Source organism: Giraffa tippelskirchi, chromosome 5 (genome assembly GCF_054371585.1).
Source record: "Giraffa tippelskirchi isolate mGirTip1 chromosome 5, T2T-mGirTip1v1.2.pri, whole genome shotgun sequence".
Classification (NCBI taxonomy): Eukaryota; Metazoa; Chordata; class Mammalia; order Artiodactyla; family Giraffidae; genus Giraffa; species Giraffa tippelskirchi.
The window spans coordinates 41,809,757-41,828,453 of record NC_137279.1 but is presented as its reverse complement, the minus strand read 5'-3'; the positions used below and the strand labels follow the sequence as shown (position 1 = coordinate 41,828,453).

Here is an 18,697-nt window from a genome sequence, read left to right as displayed (position 1 = left end):
TGCCCCCCTCTCCTGCCCCCGCTGTATCCACAAGTCTGTTCTCAATGTCTGCATCTCTATTCCTGCCCTTACCAGTTCATCAGTACTGCCTGACTTCTGTTTTAGGCTGTATTTAATGTGGCCTAAAGAGGGGTTGCTATGTGGGGACACAGAGGGACAAATGGAGCTACCAGTTCATGGGTAGACAGAGAAGCTCCTCTGTGTGGTACAAAATAGGTTGTGGCTTTTAACCAAGCACATCCGTAGAGTTGTATTATTATGGAAGCTCCCATGACAGATATCACAGCATAGAGGTTAGGGACTAGATGAGGGATGGCAGGGGTCACACTTACATAATCAGAACCCGTGCTCCACCCCCTACTATTATGTGACCTCAAGCAAGTTCCTTCTTTGAGTCCAACCTGTCCAAAGTTAGGGCCAAAGCCTTTCCACTTTTTGCCTGCTTTAAGTCCATGCCCAGCACCACATGGCAGAGGAGTTGAGATGTTTAAGACCTACTCGTGATCAAAGACAATGACCTTATAGGGAGCTGTGTCATAGGTCTGAATATACAAGATTTAGATGGTACAGAGCATGACCAGCTTTCATGGCTTAGGCCCTCTTCCCTAAGTCTATGCCCCTTGGATGACAGAATAGAGAAGGACAGAGTTTCCTTCCTGCAAGAGACTCTTTGAGGGCATAGGCACTGTGCACCTGTGGTGGATTAGTATTAGAAATGAAACTACAACAGCACTGAGTGTCCGTGTTGATGAGGTCATAGCTGGGAACAGGTCTGTGGCTAGGCTGTTTTCTGGTAGTGTTTCCTAAGCCTGGCCACACACTGGTCCACGCTGGGGTCTATCACAAGAGGAAATCTGTATGTCACATAGCAGATTGTGCTATTTGATCTCTATGTTCCCTCTCAACTCTCAGACACTGTAGCTCTATAAGCCGTACAAGGTTCTATAGCAGTAAGTTCCCGTGGCAGCCAGTGAGTTTGGTGAAGCTGCATTGAACCACTGGGAAGCATTTCAAGTAATGAGAAGATACAGAAGGGACTTCCCTGGTGGACCAGTGGTTTAAGACTCTGTGCTTGCAGTGCAGGGGGCCTGGCTTTGATCCCTAATCAGAGAGCTAGATCCCTCATGCCCCAGCTAAAAGATTCTGCATCCCGTATTTAAGACACCATTCAGCCAAATAAAAAATAATGAGAGAGAGAGAAGATGCAGAAAGCAACAGTAGCGCCTAGGTAGAAGTTTGGTCCATGTTTTCCCTCCTACTCACCTTGACCTACCAGTGCCCTACAGTGACACCTGCCTGCCCTATGCTCTTGAAACATGAAAGTTTTGTTCTGACTGTAGCTTCCTCAGGCTCTCAGAACTCTAGGAATGGAAAAACAGCCAGGTTCTGTATTCTACTCCATTTCAGGGTTTCCAGGCACATTAGTAATTTATATACTTCTTGGACCTCCAGGAAAGAACATAATGGTGATTCAATGAATCATTCTTTTTTTTCTTTTTTTTTTTGACTCCTTGTTCTGAGGTCTAACAAATCCTGACATTTAGGGAATTATTCCAATTTGGTTTTCTTGTTGCAGGGTAGTGTATGTATCTATTTCTCATCTATCTCCCACTGAGAGCTAATGGTTCCCTCCATGCTTTACCTCTTGGATGGAAAAATATCAGTGATAGTGGCTGCCTAGAGTATTGTATTAGTAGAGATGGAAGCCAACTGTGTTCAGGTGAAATGGTATCAATTAGTGACATCTGCAATTGTCACAGGCTAGAGAAGTGGCATTGTTCCATATCATTCATGCCAGTAATGTTCAATCTCTGTTCTTACTTGTAACTTTTTGCAAGTTTTTTTGAGGAAGACTATCTTGCTGATATGGATGCTGAAGTCTGAATGGGGAGGGGAAGCAGTGGCATACTGCAACATTCTCGTGGCAGCCACGACAGTCTGATCAGAGTGGGTTTAGGGAGCTAAAGCCCGGGACAAGTAGGGAGCTGACTAGGAGATCAGTAGGATGAGCTAGCATTCTGGTAATGTCCATCCTGTCCTGTAAAAAACAGGTCATTGTTTTCTCTGTTAATATAATAATAAATAAGTTACTTATAAAATGAGATCTGTCTACATGACAATGCGAATATGGATGTGTTTCCCCTTGGCTGGAAAGCTGTGCGAGGAAAGGGAGAAAGTATAGGGAATACTCTATACTCTGTGTTCTGTTCCATTACTGCTGAGGGCTTCTGAGGGGAGGTGTTTATAATCTAACATAATTTAGAACATACACAGCAGAGGGTGGCATCTGGTAGATGATTTATTGAGGAAGAAGCTTCAGAGCACTCAAGACTCTCTTGCCCAGGGCAACCCATACTCTCCCTGGCTGTAGTGTTCCTGTGCTACCTAGGGCAGGGGATAGGAAGTCGCTGCATCAGAGAGATGGAGTCAGTGCTGGCATGAGGTGCGTGATTACCAGAAGACCAAGCTTTCATACATGTCTCCTCACTCTGGAACCTGGAGAGTAGAGGATCAAATGTATTCACACGATCTCACTTTCAGTTACCTCTTACCTTTCCTCACCTCTCACCTCCTACCAAAGTCAAATAGACCCAGAGATATGCTGTTGGAGGGAATCTGTAAAGCATTGTCATCCTTGGTTATGTTCTCAAATTGTCTCCCAAGAATGTCAAGCCAAGAGTGTGGTCACATATGTGGCTAAAAATACCACCTTGGAGTCAATGTGAATTTGAAACTGGCTCCACATCAAGGGGACTTCCCTCGTAGCTCAGTTGGTAAAGACTCTGCCTGCAGTGCGGGAGACCCAGGTTCGATTCCTGGGTTGGGAAGATCCCCTGGAGAAGGAAATGGCAACCCACTCCAGTATTCTTGCCTGGAGAATCCCATGGACAGAGGAGCCTGGCGGGCTACAGTCCATGGGGTCACAAGAGTCGGACATGACTTAGTGACTAAACACCCACCCAACATCAAGGAACTTAGAACCTTGGGCAGATTCCTGAATAGCTCTGAGCCTTTCCCTCATCGGCTAAATGAGAGTTGTATTTGGAGCTGATTGGTGAGGTTTTCATGAGGAAGAAACACAGCTAATACTAAATGGACTAATGACATAAGCGAATAATAATGCCTGGAACATACTGATTATCTGTAGGTATTAGTTCCAACTGTATCTCCTAGAGACAAGGCCAAATTCTCTGTCAAACTATACAGTCTCTTATTCTATGGCCCAGTGATGCTGAAAAGCTCTGGACATAGATTTTAGGAGACCAAAACTTCCTGAGCATCTCTTTTGGCCATTATAAATTATAAGGGTGGACCGAATGATATTAAAATTTCCTTCTGTCTTCAAAAGGCCAGTTTTTTCTAAGCCTGATCTTATATTTTTCAAGATGCTCAATAATGCTGCTTGACTGATGGTTCACTCTTTGTTCCCATGTCCCTGACTTTGAGACTCAATGTTATTGATTCGGAGGCTATATTAACAAACCAGGGAAGGCGTTTTTTTTTTTTTTAAACAGGTAGATTTTAGAGTCGAGAAGCCCCTACCTCTATAGCAGAGTGCTCGCTTTTTTTTCCAACAGGGCTCATCATTCCACTTGCCAGGGGCTGACGGACTCTTGATGTACATCTCCACACAGTCCTGGTTGTTCCTCTTGTTGTTAGGCTCATTGTCAGCCCAGTTCTCAGCTTCCTTAGTGAGAGGCTTCTTGGTTCCCACCCAGGTCCATTTATTGTTGATCTTTCGAATACCAATCCAGTAGTAAGAGTTGTTGTAAGGTATGGTGTTGTTGAGGTAAGCAATCTCATTTTTATTCTGGATGGCCACTAAATCTGTGTAGTACTTCTGGCAGAATGCCCGGGAATAATTCCATGTATATAAATTATTGGTGTAGTGGTAGGTCCATGCTGATACTTCTTGCTGGTTCATTAGCTCTAAGTAAAGGAGAGTGAGGATCAAGTTAGCATCCCTAATGAGAAAGAGCTTGTGAGCATAAGTATACTCCTGTATAGTCAGATGAGTCTGACTAGAAGAGAAATACCAAAAGCATGATCTTTTTATGTCTAATCTAGTTGTTTTTAGGAAAAAGAATGGTTTCCATCTTTTAGTTAAAAGTATTGATACACTTCAAGTCAGAATAAGAAAATGTGCGCTTCTAGACTCGTGGACACAGTGGGGGAAGGAGACGGTGGGATGAATTGAGAGAGTAGCATTGAAACATATTCATTTGTATGTGTAAAACAGATCGCTAGTGAAGTTTCTGTATAACACAGGGAGTTCCGCTCAGTGCTCTGTGATGATGTAGAGGGGTGGGAGGGGAGGGGTGGGAAGGAGGTTCAAGGCGGGGCAGGATGTATGTATATTTATGGCTGATTCACATTGTTGAATGTCAGAAACCAATACAACATTGTAAAGCAACTATCCTCCAGTTAAAAATAAATTTGTAAAAAAGAATAAGAAAGTGTCCTCTCCTGAGTATCTTTGGTATTAATATTAAAGATTTGGAATCACAAAGTACCGGCATTGGAAGGGACCTTAGGGGCCATCTAACCTTCTCCTTTTAGAAACGTAGAAGATGTTAAATACTTTTCCCAAGCCCAAATTAAATGACATGTCAACTGTCTTGATGGCTGCCTCATATCTACAGGTACTACCTCTTCACATGGAAAATAAGATGCTTTGTGATCTGGAGCCTACCTGCTGGTCCAGCCTCATCACCCACAGTATTTACTTTTCTTTAGCAAAAACAGAAGTCACCCACTTCCGTGCCTTTGCACATGCTCTTCCTTCTTCGCTGGCTACCCTTTTCTGCTTAGGCTTGGTAAACTTGCCCTCCACCTCCTTTGCATGACTCCTCCAGGTGGGCTTGGTGTTCCTTCTTCCAGGCACCCTGCCTCTCTCTGCACCTCCCTTACTGCCAGGTGTTGTAACATCTGTTTGTATGACACGGGCCACACCTGCTAGAGTGTGAATCCTAATGGGGGTCTCTTTTTACCTCTGGATTCTTAATACCAAGCAAAGCGCTTGGCACTAATCAGGCATTCCCTTGCATACTTGCTGAGTGAAAACACCAGGTTTGTGCCAGAGGCTCATCGTATCTCCTAGGTTGCGATCTTACCCTCATCCCACTACTCCGGGATGTTTCCCTTTGATAAATTACTCTACTTCCTCCATCTCTGCTTACTCACTTGTTAAAATAGCACTTAAAACAGGCCTTTAAAAGAAATGTTTATGAAATCAAATGAAATAAAGAATGTGCCCTTCAAAAGTATAAAGGGCATTAGGACACAAAGTAGTGTGAACCTAGCCAGTGGGAGCTCACCCCCGCCAGAAGAGGCCAGTTCCCAAGTGAAGAGGTGCACAGTGTAAGCAATCAGGCCTGGAAATGGCTCTTTTTCCTGTTTATGAGGCCTTGCTCCTAATCAACCCTCTCCTCAGCTGCCCACATGAGCATCGGTTCTGTTTGCCTTCCCTCACAGGCACCTCTATGGCATTGTTTTGCTACAAGACTTTATTCTGATATCACCAGGGCTGTATTCTGACTTGCATAGAATTTTGCTTTCAGAATCTCCTTCCTCAGTAATAGAATTAAAAATTTTATAACTGCATTGGTATAAAGATGAACATATTAGTATTACACGTGAAAACATTTTATTTAGTCTAGAAGAAAATGATTTCTAAAGAAATTACAGCATTTTTGTGGCTCTCTAAAAGTAATGCGGGCCTGTGTCTATTGAGTCTAATGCATAAATTGGCCCTGGGTGTATTTTTGTATGTTCTCCCTGAAGCCTTTTCTACCAATATGATGGTGTTGGGTGCATTTCCCCCAGTCCAGGAATCTGGGCTTGGACAGTTTTCCCATGCCTCACAACAACTGGCTACCATCCTTAACTTTGCCCACTTGGAGAAGGTACCCTAATCCCTGAGGACCAGGTGACAGGTTAGCATAAGGTTTACCAAAGATCAGGACACTGAAGCAAAGGAGTTGGACGGTTCTGAAGATCACTCTCTGAAATCTCCAGTTCCAGGTGGCTTTTGGGCAGCTGGCCTGAAACAAGAAAACTTCCTTTTAGTGTCCATGTGCAATCAATATGGCCAACCACTTCTACTTAATAATCATGGTCTTGAGTGACCTGTCTGTTTCCATTAGGGGTGGTTCAAGCCTTCTGCTCCATTTTTATTTCTCACTACTCTGCTTAAGTCCTCCCCTAGTTGAACATCAAGGCTCAGAACAGACTTAATTTCTTCATTCATTCAACAAATATTTATTGAGTAACAACTTGGTGCCACTAGTATTTTCTTTTATGATGAATTTTATAATATTATGTTAAAAATACTATCATTATTATTATGCAATAATCTCCCTTTAAAAACTGGTATTCCATACTCAAGAATAATAGGAAGTCTCACAAAACCTCACTGATCCACACAGTTGTCTGGCCTGTACTTTGATGCACAGAACATCAATTAATCATGCTGCACTATGCCATCTATTCTCTATTATTGATCTATGTTTTCTTGCTTTACTATTTCAATATATGTCTATAATATTATTCAATGCTTAATGCATGTGCATAGACATATATAATTTTTATTAATATATGAATAATAAGCTTATTCACCTTAAATCTAGAGCAAGGATGACTTCTCAAAACTCCCTTATATTGGGATTTCATCAAATCTGTTAACATGTTTAAAGTGTTTTTGACTGTGTGGATCACAACAAACTGTGGAAAATTCTTAAAGAAATGGGAATACCAGACCACCTGACCTGCCTCCTGAGAAATCTGTATGCATTTCAAGAAGCAACTGTTAGAACTGGACATGGGACAACAGACTGGTTCCAAATCAGGAAAGGAGTACATCAAGGCTGTATATTGTCACCCTGCTTATTTAACTTATATGCAGAGTACATCATGAGAAACGCTGGGCTAGATGAAGCACAAGCTGGAATCAAGATTACCAGGAGAAATATCAATAACCTCTGATATGCAGATGACACCACCCTTATGGCAGAAAGTGAAGAAGAACCAAAAAGCCTCTTGATGAAGGTGAAAGCAGAGAGTGAAAAAGTTGGCTTAAAGCTCAACATTCAGAAAACTAAGATCATGGCATCCGGTCCTATCACTTCATGGAAAATAGATGGAGAAACAGTGGAAACAGTGGCTGACTTTATTTTTTGTGGCTCCAAAATCACTGCAGATGGTGACTGAAGCTATGAAATTAAAAGGTGCTTGCTCCTTGGAAGAAAAGCTATGACCAACCTAGACAGTGTATTAAAAAGCAGAGATATTACTTTACCAGCAAGTGTCCATCTAGTCAAAGTTATGGTTTTTCCAGTAGTCATGTATGGATGTGAGAGTTGGACCATAAAGAAAGCTGAACCCTGAAGAACTGATGCTTTTGAACTGTGGTGTTGGAGAGTTTGAGAGTCCCTTGGACTGCAAGGAGATCCAACCAGTCCATCCTAAAAGAAATCAGTCCTGAATATTCATTGGAAGGACTTATTCTGAAGCTGAAACTCCAATACTTGGGCCACTTGATGCAAAGAACCAACTCACTGGAAAAGACCCTGATGCTTGGGAAGATTGAAGACAGGAGGTGAAGAAGACGACAGAAGATGAGATGGTTAGATGGCATCACCGATGCGATGGACTTTCCAATGCAATGCATTTGAGTAGGCTCCGGGAGTTGGTGATGGACAGGGGAGCCTAGTGTGCTGCAGTCCATGGGGTCGCAAAGAGTTGGACATGACTGACTGACTGAACTGAACTGAAAATGTTTTTAGACAAATAAGTTCTGGAAATGCTCATACAGCACTCTCTTGTTACACATGAGAATACTGAAGGTTGGTAGAGTCGAAAGCAACACATTGAAAATGACAGAAGCAGAGCCTAACTTTGAAACAAGAACTTTTGTCACTCTACTTTTTTACTTTTGTAAATCTCCAGGTTTTCAAACCCACCCTGCATTGCTGTTGTAGATGGTGGAATATGTGACATGCCCAAGCCTGGTTGCCACATCTGTGCTCATCCAGAGCCTCCCCAGCAAAACCATCAACATAAAAATCATGTATTTGTTTTCTACTGAAGCTATGTTGCTCTTCCAGCCAGATTGCTACCTGAAACCCTTCCTAGATAGAAATTCTCAATTGCCACAGTCAGGCTCCAGAGATGGATAATGTACAGTCTATTGGAATAAGTAGTGGTTGTGGTGGTAGAGTGTGTGTTTGAGTGTGTATGTGTGTGTGTGCACACACAGTGTGTATGTACTGTTGACTCCAGCCAGACCAAATAGTGTGGTGCATGTAACACAAATCAGTGCAAATCTTCTAGATAGTGGGGTTATCTTTGTGTAAGAAACCTGGCACTTTTCTATCTAGGGTTTCTGAATATTGGCTTTGATAAGCAGGCATGTTTTGTATTCTTACTAGGACGCTAATCAACTGGCCGCTGCAGAACCTATTATCAAACATTGAGAGTATCATAATGTTATGAATTATGGTGTTGTTTCTTTGCACAGGAAGTATGGTGATAATCCCCTTAGTAGGAACTTAGTCCCACAGAGTTCTCTGTGGATTATATTGTATCACCAGTTATTGTTATACCACGTCCAATTCAGTACCCAACGAGTGTCATGCCAGGTGCTATAGCAGTGATCTTCAAACCAGAATGAGCCTGGCTTCCCAAGGGGTACATAAGCAGGGAGAATTTAAGTAAATCTCTGTTCAGATTCCCAACTTCAACATGCACACTTCCCTAAAACCAATCTGCCTACAAATGTATCTACTTCTGCCATTTTACAAAAGAAATCTCACCTTTTGTAACCTGACTCTTATTCAACATTAGGCCTGGCCTCTGTATGTAAAAAACATCTGGTATGCCAAACAGAAACCATCCAAAGTATTGGTGTACATATGACAACTTGAATGCTTCAAATGATAGTGAAACAAGTCTTTTCAAGTCAAGGAGTTTTCCATTTCTCTGTTTTCATTAACTTGATTGGGACATGAAACTTGGAAGGAGTTCAAAGAACTGAGAGACATCATTATAAGAAGCTTCCATTTCCATTTACTTATTCATATAAATAAAGGTCCTTAATGTTTAATAAAGTCCTTACAAAATGAAATATAGGAATAGAATTGATGGTGAACTTGTTTGATTATATCAATAAATAATATTCACACAAAGTTAGATGGATAGGGAAAAAGCCCCTCTCCTTATGTAAAGATGTGTCTTCAATACCATTTTAAATATAGAAGTTTAAGTTACTTATTAAAACTTACAGTATGTTTATGCTATTTTTAAATTGTGTACTAAAAGTAATTGTCATACTAACTCAATCAAAAAGGAAAACATTTAACACATAGAGATTTATGATTTCATAAAATTTAATCTTTCACATTTCAACTTAATTATATTTTTATTTATATAAAAATATATGATATAGTTATCAATAAAATGAGCTTAAAATGTATTAGGTTAAAATTCTGTACAGGAAATGAAATAGAAATAGATATTAAAGAAGAGACAACAAAAAAGAAAAAAATATAAACTTCCCTATTATTAGGAACTAGTTTGTGTTTTTTTTAAGTGATAAGTGTTATCAGATCACTGTGGTATTTTATTCCATTGGATAAACTCTAGGAAATGATGTAACATTCATTGTGAAAGGCCAATTTTTACAATTCACTGGAAATTCCGTCTTTTATTTTAAAACTTATGATTAAAATTTAGCTCTCCACTTAGAAGGGTTCAAGAGGTTATATAAGTTTCCAGGATTTTGATGGGGGGCAAGTACAGAAGCAAAAATATTACTGGTGAAGAGCACAGTAATGTAGCTAATGAGATTCAATATTTGCCTTTGAATCTGCTGGCTTTCTCCCAGGTAGACCAGAGGATCATAGTGTATATCATCTAGTGGTGCTCTCCTGTGCCCTGAGAAAGTGTTTTTCTTCCTGTGGAGAGTATTTCTACCGGTTTCTCTGGCTTTGAGACCAGCTCAAGGAAGAGTGTTGGAATAGTGAGCAGATGAAGCTCCTACCCCAATCTGCATTTCCAAGTTCACCCACTGTCTCAGCAGAACCATTTTATGTCTTAAGTTGTTTGTGTAAACTTTTCAGTATTTTTTGGTTTAAGCAAAATAGAGACAGAGAGAGAAAGAGAGTGTGTGCTGGTTTTAAACTTTTTAAGATTTTAGAGGACTGGCAGTTGTTTCTGATTAAGACACAACACCTGAGAAAGGAAAATGCAAGTCATTGTGTGTCCCCTGCTTTAATCTGACCATCCTTTTCTGTTTTCTAAAGTCACAATTATACCAAGAATCACCTCTCATTCTATAAGAGCAGCAGGAGACTGTAAAGATGACTACCAAGTCAATTAAGCATTTCTCTAGCATTCTATAGCAGGTCTCAGACTACCGTCACTGCCTCCCACTGAGACTCAGTGAGTTCAGGTGATCTACCGATGCTTGCTCACTGCAATGTATGTTGGCTTAACACAGTAATTCTTTTTTTTTCTCCTAAATTTAATTTTTATTTTATCTTGGAATATAGTTGATTTATAATATTGTGTTAGTTTCAAGTGTACAGCAAAGTGATTCAGTTATGGATATACATATATCCATTCTTTTCCAGATTCTTTTCCCATATAGGTCATTACAGAGTACTGAGTAGAGTTCCCTGCGCTATACAGTAGGTCTTTGTTGGTTATCCTTTTTATATGTATAAAGCACAGTGATTCTTATTCTCACAGAACTCATGAACTCCTTTGAAATTCTGATAAAAGCCATAATCAGGATTCTTTTTTAAAAATTGCACACTTGCAATTTTTCAGACAATTTCAGAAGGCTCATGGACCCCGAGAGCAAATCTCTGTGTTAACTGTAAGACAGCTCCTTGATTCATTGGCAACTGACAAGCGTTTGGTGTGTGGGTGTGGAAGATGAATGATGCTTAAAAGCCTTCCTTCGAGCAATAATTTGCCTCTGAAACTTCCCTGGGGTGAGGAAACTTTCTCACATGTGTCCCTACTTTCAGTGTCACCTTTAGGACAAGGCAGCGCTAGATCTAGGATGGTGAAGAGTTAAGGGCTCTATCTTGGTGTTTGTGACTAAACAAGTGCTGAAACACCAGGAAATACCTCCCGAGGAGAAGCAGCCGTGTGCTCTGCTCATTTTTACTTTAATATTCTTTGGCAGCTAACATCAAATCGGAAGTCATGGGAAGAAGTCGGAGACTGGGCTGTTGGAATAACATCCTGTGCCTGTGTAAACTTTCATCAAAGCTGCTTTCCACTGTGCTTGTCTTTAATTTTACTTTCCAGAGAACTAAAAGTGAGTGTGGGGTGAAGAGAGAGGCAGAGACAAAGTAGAAGGGACAGGAAGTGTTTCTTTCTCCTCAACCTTTGCATAGAGCTTTTAGATGCCAGTAGTAATCCCATGTCTGCCAGCATGCCGGGTGGCTGACAAAGTTGGCAGGAAGAGTACCACAGAAAGGTGATTCTGTTCTCCTGCCTATATTGTAGACCACAGCCTTGCATTTTAGAGGCAGAACCTCCCTAGACCCCCTGTCTTCTGCCTAGGTCCTGTCTGACTCTTCTCCTTCCTCTACAGTTCAGTTTTATTAATTTCCTTGCCTCCTCTTTCTTCCTCAACCCCTAGTCCCACCAGCCTCCAAAACTGCTCCTGCTGACTTTACCACTGACATCCCAATGACCACACCCGATGCAGTCTTTCCATCATTATCTTCCTTGACCATTATGTAGCAATAAATATTACTGACTACTTCCTTTTGCTTAAAATGCTTCCCTGGTTCTTCTCTTGCTTCTATTCTGACATCTTGAATGATTGTTCTCAGTCTTTTCCTGAATCCATGTCAACCCTCTGCCTTCACTTGCAGAGACAGAGATTACCCTGGGTTCCTGCCTCCAGGACCCTCTTCTCTTATCAATCTTCTGCTTTCCTGAGGCCTCCTTATGGTCATCTGTATGCCAGTGGCTCTCCATCAGCATCTCCGCCCCTGACTTTCCTCCTGAGTGTGAAGTCTGCAATCCAAGTGCTGAACGAACCTATTTGCACTCAGCTGGAGGGAGCAGCTGGCAAAGCCATCTCAGGACAAGGGCTATGACTTATGTCTGAACTCCAGCCATAGTATAGAACAGATGCGTTACAGCGGGCTTCCCTGGTAGCTCAGTGGTAAAGAATCTGCCTGCCAATGCAGGGATTGAACACAAGTTCAATCCCTGGTCCAGGAAGATCCCACATGCCACGGAGCAACTAAGCCTGTGTGCTGCAACTATTGAACCTGTGGTCTAGAGCCTGGGAACCACAATAAGATGAGACACCACAATGAGAACCTGTGCACTGCAGCAAAGAGTAGCCCCCTCTCCCCCACCTGCTGTCTGCAACTAGATAAAAACCTGCACAACAATGAAGACCCAGCACAACCATAAATAAATAAATACAATGATATTAAAAATATGTTACAGATGAATAAATGAACGAATAAGTGAAAAAATAGCAAGGGAATGACTGAAAGTAAAATAGAAGCATGCTGAATGGAAAAATGTTGGGAAAATGTGATAATTAGAATTAAGTACAATAGGGTTACAGCAGTGATTGTATCAAATTTAAAAGTGTATTGTATGGGAGGTGGGAGGGAGGTTCAAGAGAGAGGGGACATATGTACACCTATTGGCTAATTCATGTTGATATATGGCAGAAATCAAACCAATATTGTAAAGAAGTCCTCCTTCACTTTAAAAAAAAAGTGTGATTAAGTAGAAGAGTATAAGAAGGCTGTACAAAAAAATATGTTCTAGGCACTTTGTCTCATTCTCTTGGAGTGTGAGAGAAACAAGGGCATGATGGCTGACGTCCCATGTGAGACAACAGAGGAACAGGACTTACTCATTGAACTCCAGGTGGGTGGCTTTGGGGTCAGCTCAAGGAAGTGTGTTGGGCAGTGGCCAGTGGAGGAGAGGTAGAGAATTCAGGACCTACCATAGCTGGTGTGTCTCGAGAAAGCCTGGAGAAGCATCAGATAGCAGCAGCTCTTAGAAGAGGGAGAGGAGACGGCAAATTCCATGTAACTTTCTGGAGTGGGTGTGTCCCTTTGAAAGGCTCCCGCACCAAAGAGGGCTCATACAAAGGATGCATGTTCTTATTATTAACAGTATCCCTGACCCAAGCCCCACAACCTACTTGCCCACAGAGACCCTCAAGTCCTCCATCAAGTAGGACCGGGGAAGGAAGACCAAGGATCCCTTCGCATCAATCTGCCATCAAACCTTATGGACTTTACCTTCTGATGAGATACCTGGCCATTCTCCAGATTTCCACTTTACTGCTGCAGCATGAATTCAGACATTATGACTTCTTTCCCAGACCAGAGAAATCATCTTCCCCTTGATCTCTTCTTCTCAAGTTTACCCATCTCCAGTTCTTTATCTCTAATGCCATCAGAATGATATTCCTAACACAAAATCTGATCATATTGCTTCACTACTTAGAGTCCATCAGCTATTTCTATTCCCTGAACAATATATACCAACTTCTTAAGATGACACTTCGAGGCTCTTCAAGATGAGGCTTCTTTTTATTTTTCTAGTCTCATCTCCTGCCATTACTCCTCAATTACCCATCTCCTCTGCCACAATTCTGCCATGCATTTATAACAAGACATCTTGTACTTTTCAGAATACACTGTATGTTCCCTATGTTCTTTTTATGCCCAGAGCACACTCTCCTTCTGTGGGTGCCTAGCTCTAGTAGACCAAGAATCTCCTCCTTAAAGGAGCCTTCCCTGTACTAACCTCTTCCTCCCCACACCAAGACAGGCATGCCCTTGTATTGCCTGTGTTCTTTTCCACTACTTATTTCAATAACTATCGATTTATTAAGTGCCTACAATGTGTCAGGTACTGTTCCAGGCAATGGCATTAAAATGATTAAAAAGATACAGTTCCTGTTCTCATGAAATATACATTCTATGGAAGACAGACAATGAAGCAAACCTCAATACATATACAACAGTACTGAACAAGTAAACATAAAAAACAGAAGATAGTGATAAGGGGTAGTTAGAGAATTAAAGCCAGGTTATGTGACAGAGTGACGGGGTAGTGATATTAGACAGGAGGGAAGACCTCTCTAAAAAGGTGACATTTAGACTGAGAGCAGAATGACCAGAAGAAAGCAGTGAGAAACAGGAGGAAGAGCATTAAAGATAGAAGGAAATGCTAACGCGAAGGCTTTAAAGTGGAAGGAAAGTGCAAAGTGTTCAAAGGACAGGAAGAAAGAAGTGCAGCTGGAATGGAATGAACAAGGGGAAGCAAAGAGTGAGATGATGCTGGAGACAGATCACTCTGGGCTTTGGGAACCAAAGCAAGGAGATGAAATTTTTGTTCTAAGTGCAAGTCAAGTGCGGCAGCAAGCAGAATTTAAGAGAGGGAGTGATGTGGCCTGATTGCTGCTGAAAATTGGGAAGTCCTGGAGGTTAGTTGAAAAGGAGTTGGTTCATGGCCAAATCATGTGAGTCAGAAATACTGGTTGCAGAAGGAATCCAACTGCCAGGGTTTTGAACAGAGAAGCATCCTGAATAGATGGTGTTTCTCTCGTTCCCTTTTTAAAAATTTTGTGGTAATAATCTGTAGACTTTCAAATTAAAAATGTAACAAGTCTGTGCTCAGTCTCTGAGTCATGTTTGACTCTTTGTGACCCTATGGACTTCAGCCCACCAGGCTCCTCTGTCCCTGGGATTTCCCAGGATTTCCATGGGATTTCCCTTCTCCAGCAAGTCTACAGGTGATTTTAAACAAACTGTTTCTCTTCAACATTTATTTACATGTATTTTTAGCATACTACTAGATACATGGTGGGGCACCAAATGAATATTTGCAAATGTTGGGTATTATAATATCTACAAAATCAGTTTGTTTTGTCTTAGAAATTTCCTATGGGAGGGAAAGAAAATTAAAGAGGGCCAATAGGAATGCAAAGGCAGTAGGTAGATATGAGAGTCGTTGAGGAGATAGAATTATGAAACTTCTTGGTGGCAGAGTTGAGATTTTCTAGGTAGTACAGCTGATCATATAGTTTGCCTTAAGTTTCTGGGTGGTGGTGGTAATATAGTATAGCTTTTAGTAGCCCCAGCCTAAAGGCAGAAAGTGAAACAGTGAAACAAAAGGGTCTAAAAGCCAAATAACCAATAGAAATAAAGACAGGAAGGAACCCAGGACATCAAAACTAAGAATCAAAGCATATGCATATATTTAAATCAGACCCCTGATCACCATTATATAGGGTGAAATATTAATATTAAAAATAAAGTAGCATACTTAAAAGATTTTAAGTCATCTGGACCATCACTGAACTATATCTCTAAAATATAAAGGATTCGTTTTGTGTATTTGACTTTATAAAATTTCTATTTTGCTTTTCAATCAGAGAAATGAATTACTTAGAAGACTATGTAATAAATGCCATTTATGAAACACCATATGCTACCCTCTAGGGTCAGGTCTAGGGTCTTTTTCCAGGGCTGCCTGTTGAGTAGTAAGTCACTTTGATGTTTGGGGGTTTAATTAATAAGTTTCCACTTACAAAATTCTGAAGCTGAACTTTCTAGGAGCTAGCAGCCAGTCCAGGAGAATGTGAACCATTTAATTACGTTTTGAAAAGTAGGTAATGAAAGGAAGAGTAAGAACTAGAATTAACAGACCTAAGATAGTTAAAAGGCATAGATGAAAGTGAACCCAGACCTCCCTTTTAGCCCACTGATACCCTAACGCCATCATAATTTAACTGTAAGTTCCCCATTTAGAGCTCCTACACTCTGAGATCCATCTGGTTGAAAATGCCCCAGCAGGTAAACCTTAACATGTTTCCTCATGTCCTAGGGTTAATTGAAGCCATTCTGAACTTGAAGTTGAATTTACATGCAGAGTTTGAGGTTCCTGAATCCCAAGAGACAAATGTGCTCCAGGGCAAAGGAAGAGGTCCTGTCTTCGGAATATTTAAAACAATTACAGGGCTGGAGTTCTTAGCACTTCATTGCCGAGTCTCAGCCTAGTTCCAAGAAGCCAATGGAGAAAATTCTGAGCTTAAAACACAGGAGGTGAACGGGTGGGGTTCTTAGACATGGAAGTTTGGGGACCCCCTGCAGTTATCCATAAAGCTCAATGTTTATGTGGATGTCTGGCATTTTCATCTGGTAAAGGATTCACACCTTTCTTCAGAATCTCAAAGAACTCCATGATTCAGTCTGTTAACATTCCTCTAAAATAAAGGAGGATCCCAGGGAGAATAGATGGAAGAAAGAAATAATTGTTCATTCGTTTAAGTTGACCAATTCATGAAAAATATGCAAGAGATAAAGAGAGAAAAGAAATCTACATTCTTACATCACATCTGAGTGTGAAATTCACACTCAGAACAGACTCAAACTCCTTCCTCTTCTTTTCATCATCCTTTTATCCCTGTCCAACCCAACCTGGAAAATCTTCACTGAAGTGTTTGAAAATTATTCTATAATAAAGCAAAGAAATGGGGGTGAATTGAATATAAGCACTACTTTCTTCTGGTATTCCATAGAAAGGGGCTTAAAAACAGGGCTCAAAAACTACTTCCTCTCTAGCCACAGACTAAAGGATTTTAGACCCTAGGACTGTATGAGATACACCTCATAAGTCAAGGATAAAACTATGTGTTTGTGTCTTATTTAATGAGTTCAAGAATGCCCTTTTCCTTGGACCTTCCCTGGATTTCAGATCCTACAAAATCCTAAGAATCTTCTGTTTCTCATAACAATAATAGCTAACATCTACTAACCCACAACTATGCACCAGGCTCAGACCTTTTTCTTCAGCTTATTTAATCCACACAGTGGTGCTACAAAGTAAAGTACTATTGTTCTGTCCATTTTACAGATGAGAAAACTGAGTCACTAGCAGGACTGAGAGTTGTGGCAGAAACAGGAACTGTGTGGCTAGTCCACATCAGTCCCAGCAGACTCCTAGGGCACAGAGAAAGAAATGGGAGAGCTGGGATGAGAAACCATTTGGCTGTAGTCTTGTACCAGGGCACTTGCTCAGCCTTGCATTCAACCCAGACAGAAGAGCAATCCTGGAGAAGAGTTGAGGGTTAACCAGGATTTGCTCCAAGAGAGTCCCTGTAAGCCCTGCTAGGAAAGACAGTAGCTGTGGAGCAAGAGGACAGAAATTCAGATCCAGACCACATCCAGTCCAACAGTGCACCTTAGATCAAACACCTAGCCTCTCTGGAAGGCACAGCAGCTTCATTTGTAACACGGATATAGAAACTCAAAAGGATGCTGGGAGGGTCAAAGTGGGCAGCAGGTTTTGAAATTCTTACAAACTCCATGGGGCTACTCAATGTAAAAATCTGTAACTACTGCTATTCCACACTTTAGCAATCCTTACCTGCCTGACTCAGCCCCAAACCTCTTCCACCCAATCACTTTCCATAGCAAAAAGAAATGAACTCACCATCTCTTTTGTGACACGGCTGGCTTTCTGCTGTCTGTCCAGCCCAGACTTCTTATAATCTTGCTGCCACCCCTCAGCTGTCAGGCTGTTTAGAAAAGCACTTCCTATTCACTTTCCTGAAAGTCACCACAGCCCTTCCCACAAAGTTAGAATGTTGATAATACGGGAGCAATGTTGGCATTTTAGAAATAACAGTCACCGAGGAAGTGGAAAGGAGGGGGGTGCAGACTTCCATGGGAGGTGGTCTGAAGACAGACGAGGGTAAGTGTGAATCACTCCTGGACATTCCAGTGTGGGTAGTGCAGGAATCATACCCACATCCCCCAGTGGTCAGGTTGCCTTGATATGACCTGTGATAAGTTACTCCAATTTAAGGTCGTATATCGGAAAACACACTTGATCTTAATATCGGAAAACACACTTGATCTTAATCATTAATGTCAATTTTCCAGTTACTGTAAAATCTCAGTGAATTTTTTCTATTCCAGCAGCTTTCTGAGCGAAAAGAGTTACAAAAAATAATGAAGTGGGAAAGGGAAAGCCGCTGAGGGTTTTCTGGCATCTGGAGGGATTGTTAGAAAGAGTTTTGGTGTGAGATATAAAACAGACATGGGTCATTATTATAAGGGAACTTCTGCTTCTTAAATTAGAAAAAAAAATGTGAAAATGGTTAGTGTTGGAGAAGTAAAAGACTGTGTAGCACAGCGGTTAAGACTTGGGCTCTTTGAGTCAACTGCCTGAGACCCCTGTTGGTTCCATGTGTGGCTGTCCTCTAGGCAAAAATGCTTAAGCTCTCTATGCCTCTTTTTTTTTTTTTCAACTGTGAAATAGAATGGTGATAGAACTTACCTTACAGAGTTGTTATGTGATTAAATGAGTTGATATGTGGAGTGCTTGAAACAATAACTGGCCCACAATTGGCACTCAATGAATATAGGCTATTATTACTTTTCAGATATGCCATCAGACAGTAAAACCAAGTATCAAGCATTTAGCATCAAGTCAGAAAACCATAACTTCAGTTTATCCCTTCGGAATTCAGTTGTGCCGTAGTGGGTGTTATTTTTCATTCACTACATGATTATTACAGCTTGTAAGTAGGCATCTCACGGACCGATTGAAAGTGGAATGAAATGGAAAAATCTGGAAGTCCAAAGATAAAGATGATTTAGGGGCCTTGGAGCTGCATTTGAAT

The 18,697-nt window shown here is 41.1% G+C and overlaps 1 protein-coding gene and 1 long non-coding RNA gene across 4 annotated transcripts in view; one reads left to right on the top strand and one right to left on the bottom strand.

The window, feature by feature from the left end:
* SELP (selectin P) overlaps positions 1 to 17,796 on the bottom strand; it is a 44,591-nt gene extending 26,795 nt beyond the window's left edge. The window contains exons 1-3 of one of the 3 annotated variants that reach the window (XM_081489577.1): positions 17,503 to 17,796; positions 5,954 to 6,044; positions 3,544 to 3,930 (exon numbers count right to left, since the gene is read on the bottom strand). In XM_081489577.1, the coding sequence (XP_081345703.1) occupies positions 3,544 to 3,930; positions 5,954 to 6,044; positions 17,503 to 17,505 (481 nt within the window). In that variant the 5' untranslated portion in view covers positions 17,506 to 17,796. Of the gene's footprint in view, positions 1 to 3,543; positions 3,931 to 5,953; positions 6,045 to 17,436; positions 17,476 to 17,502 lie in introns of those variants that run through there. The other 2 variants (XM_081489578.1, XM_081489579.1) reach the window with 2 other exon arrangements.
* The window catches only part of LOC145506023 (uncharacterized), a 287,451-nt gene that overhangs the window by 147,503 nt on the left and 121,251 nt on the right, over positions 1 to 18,697 (top strand). The gene's annotated exons all lie outside the window — the stretch shown is intronic.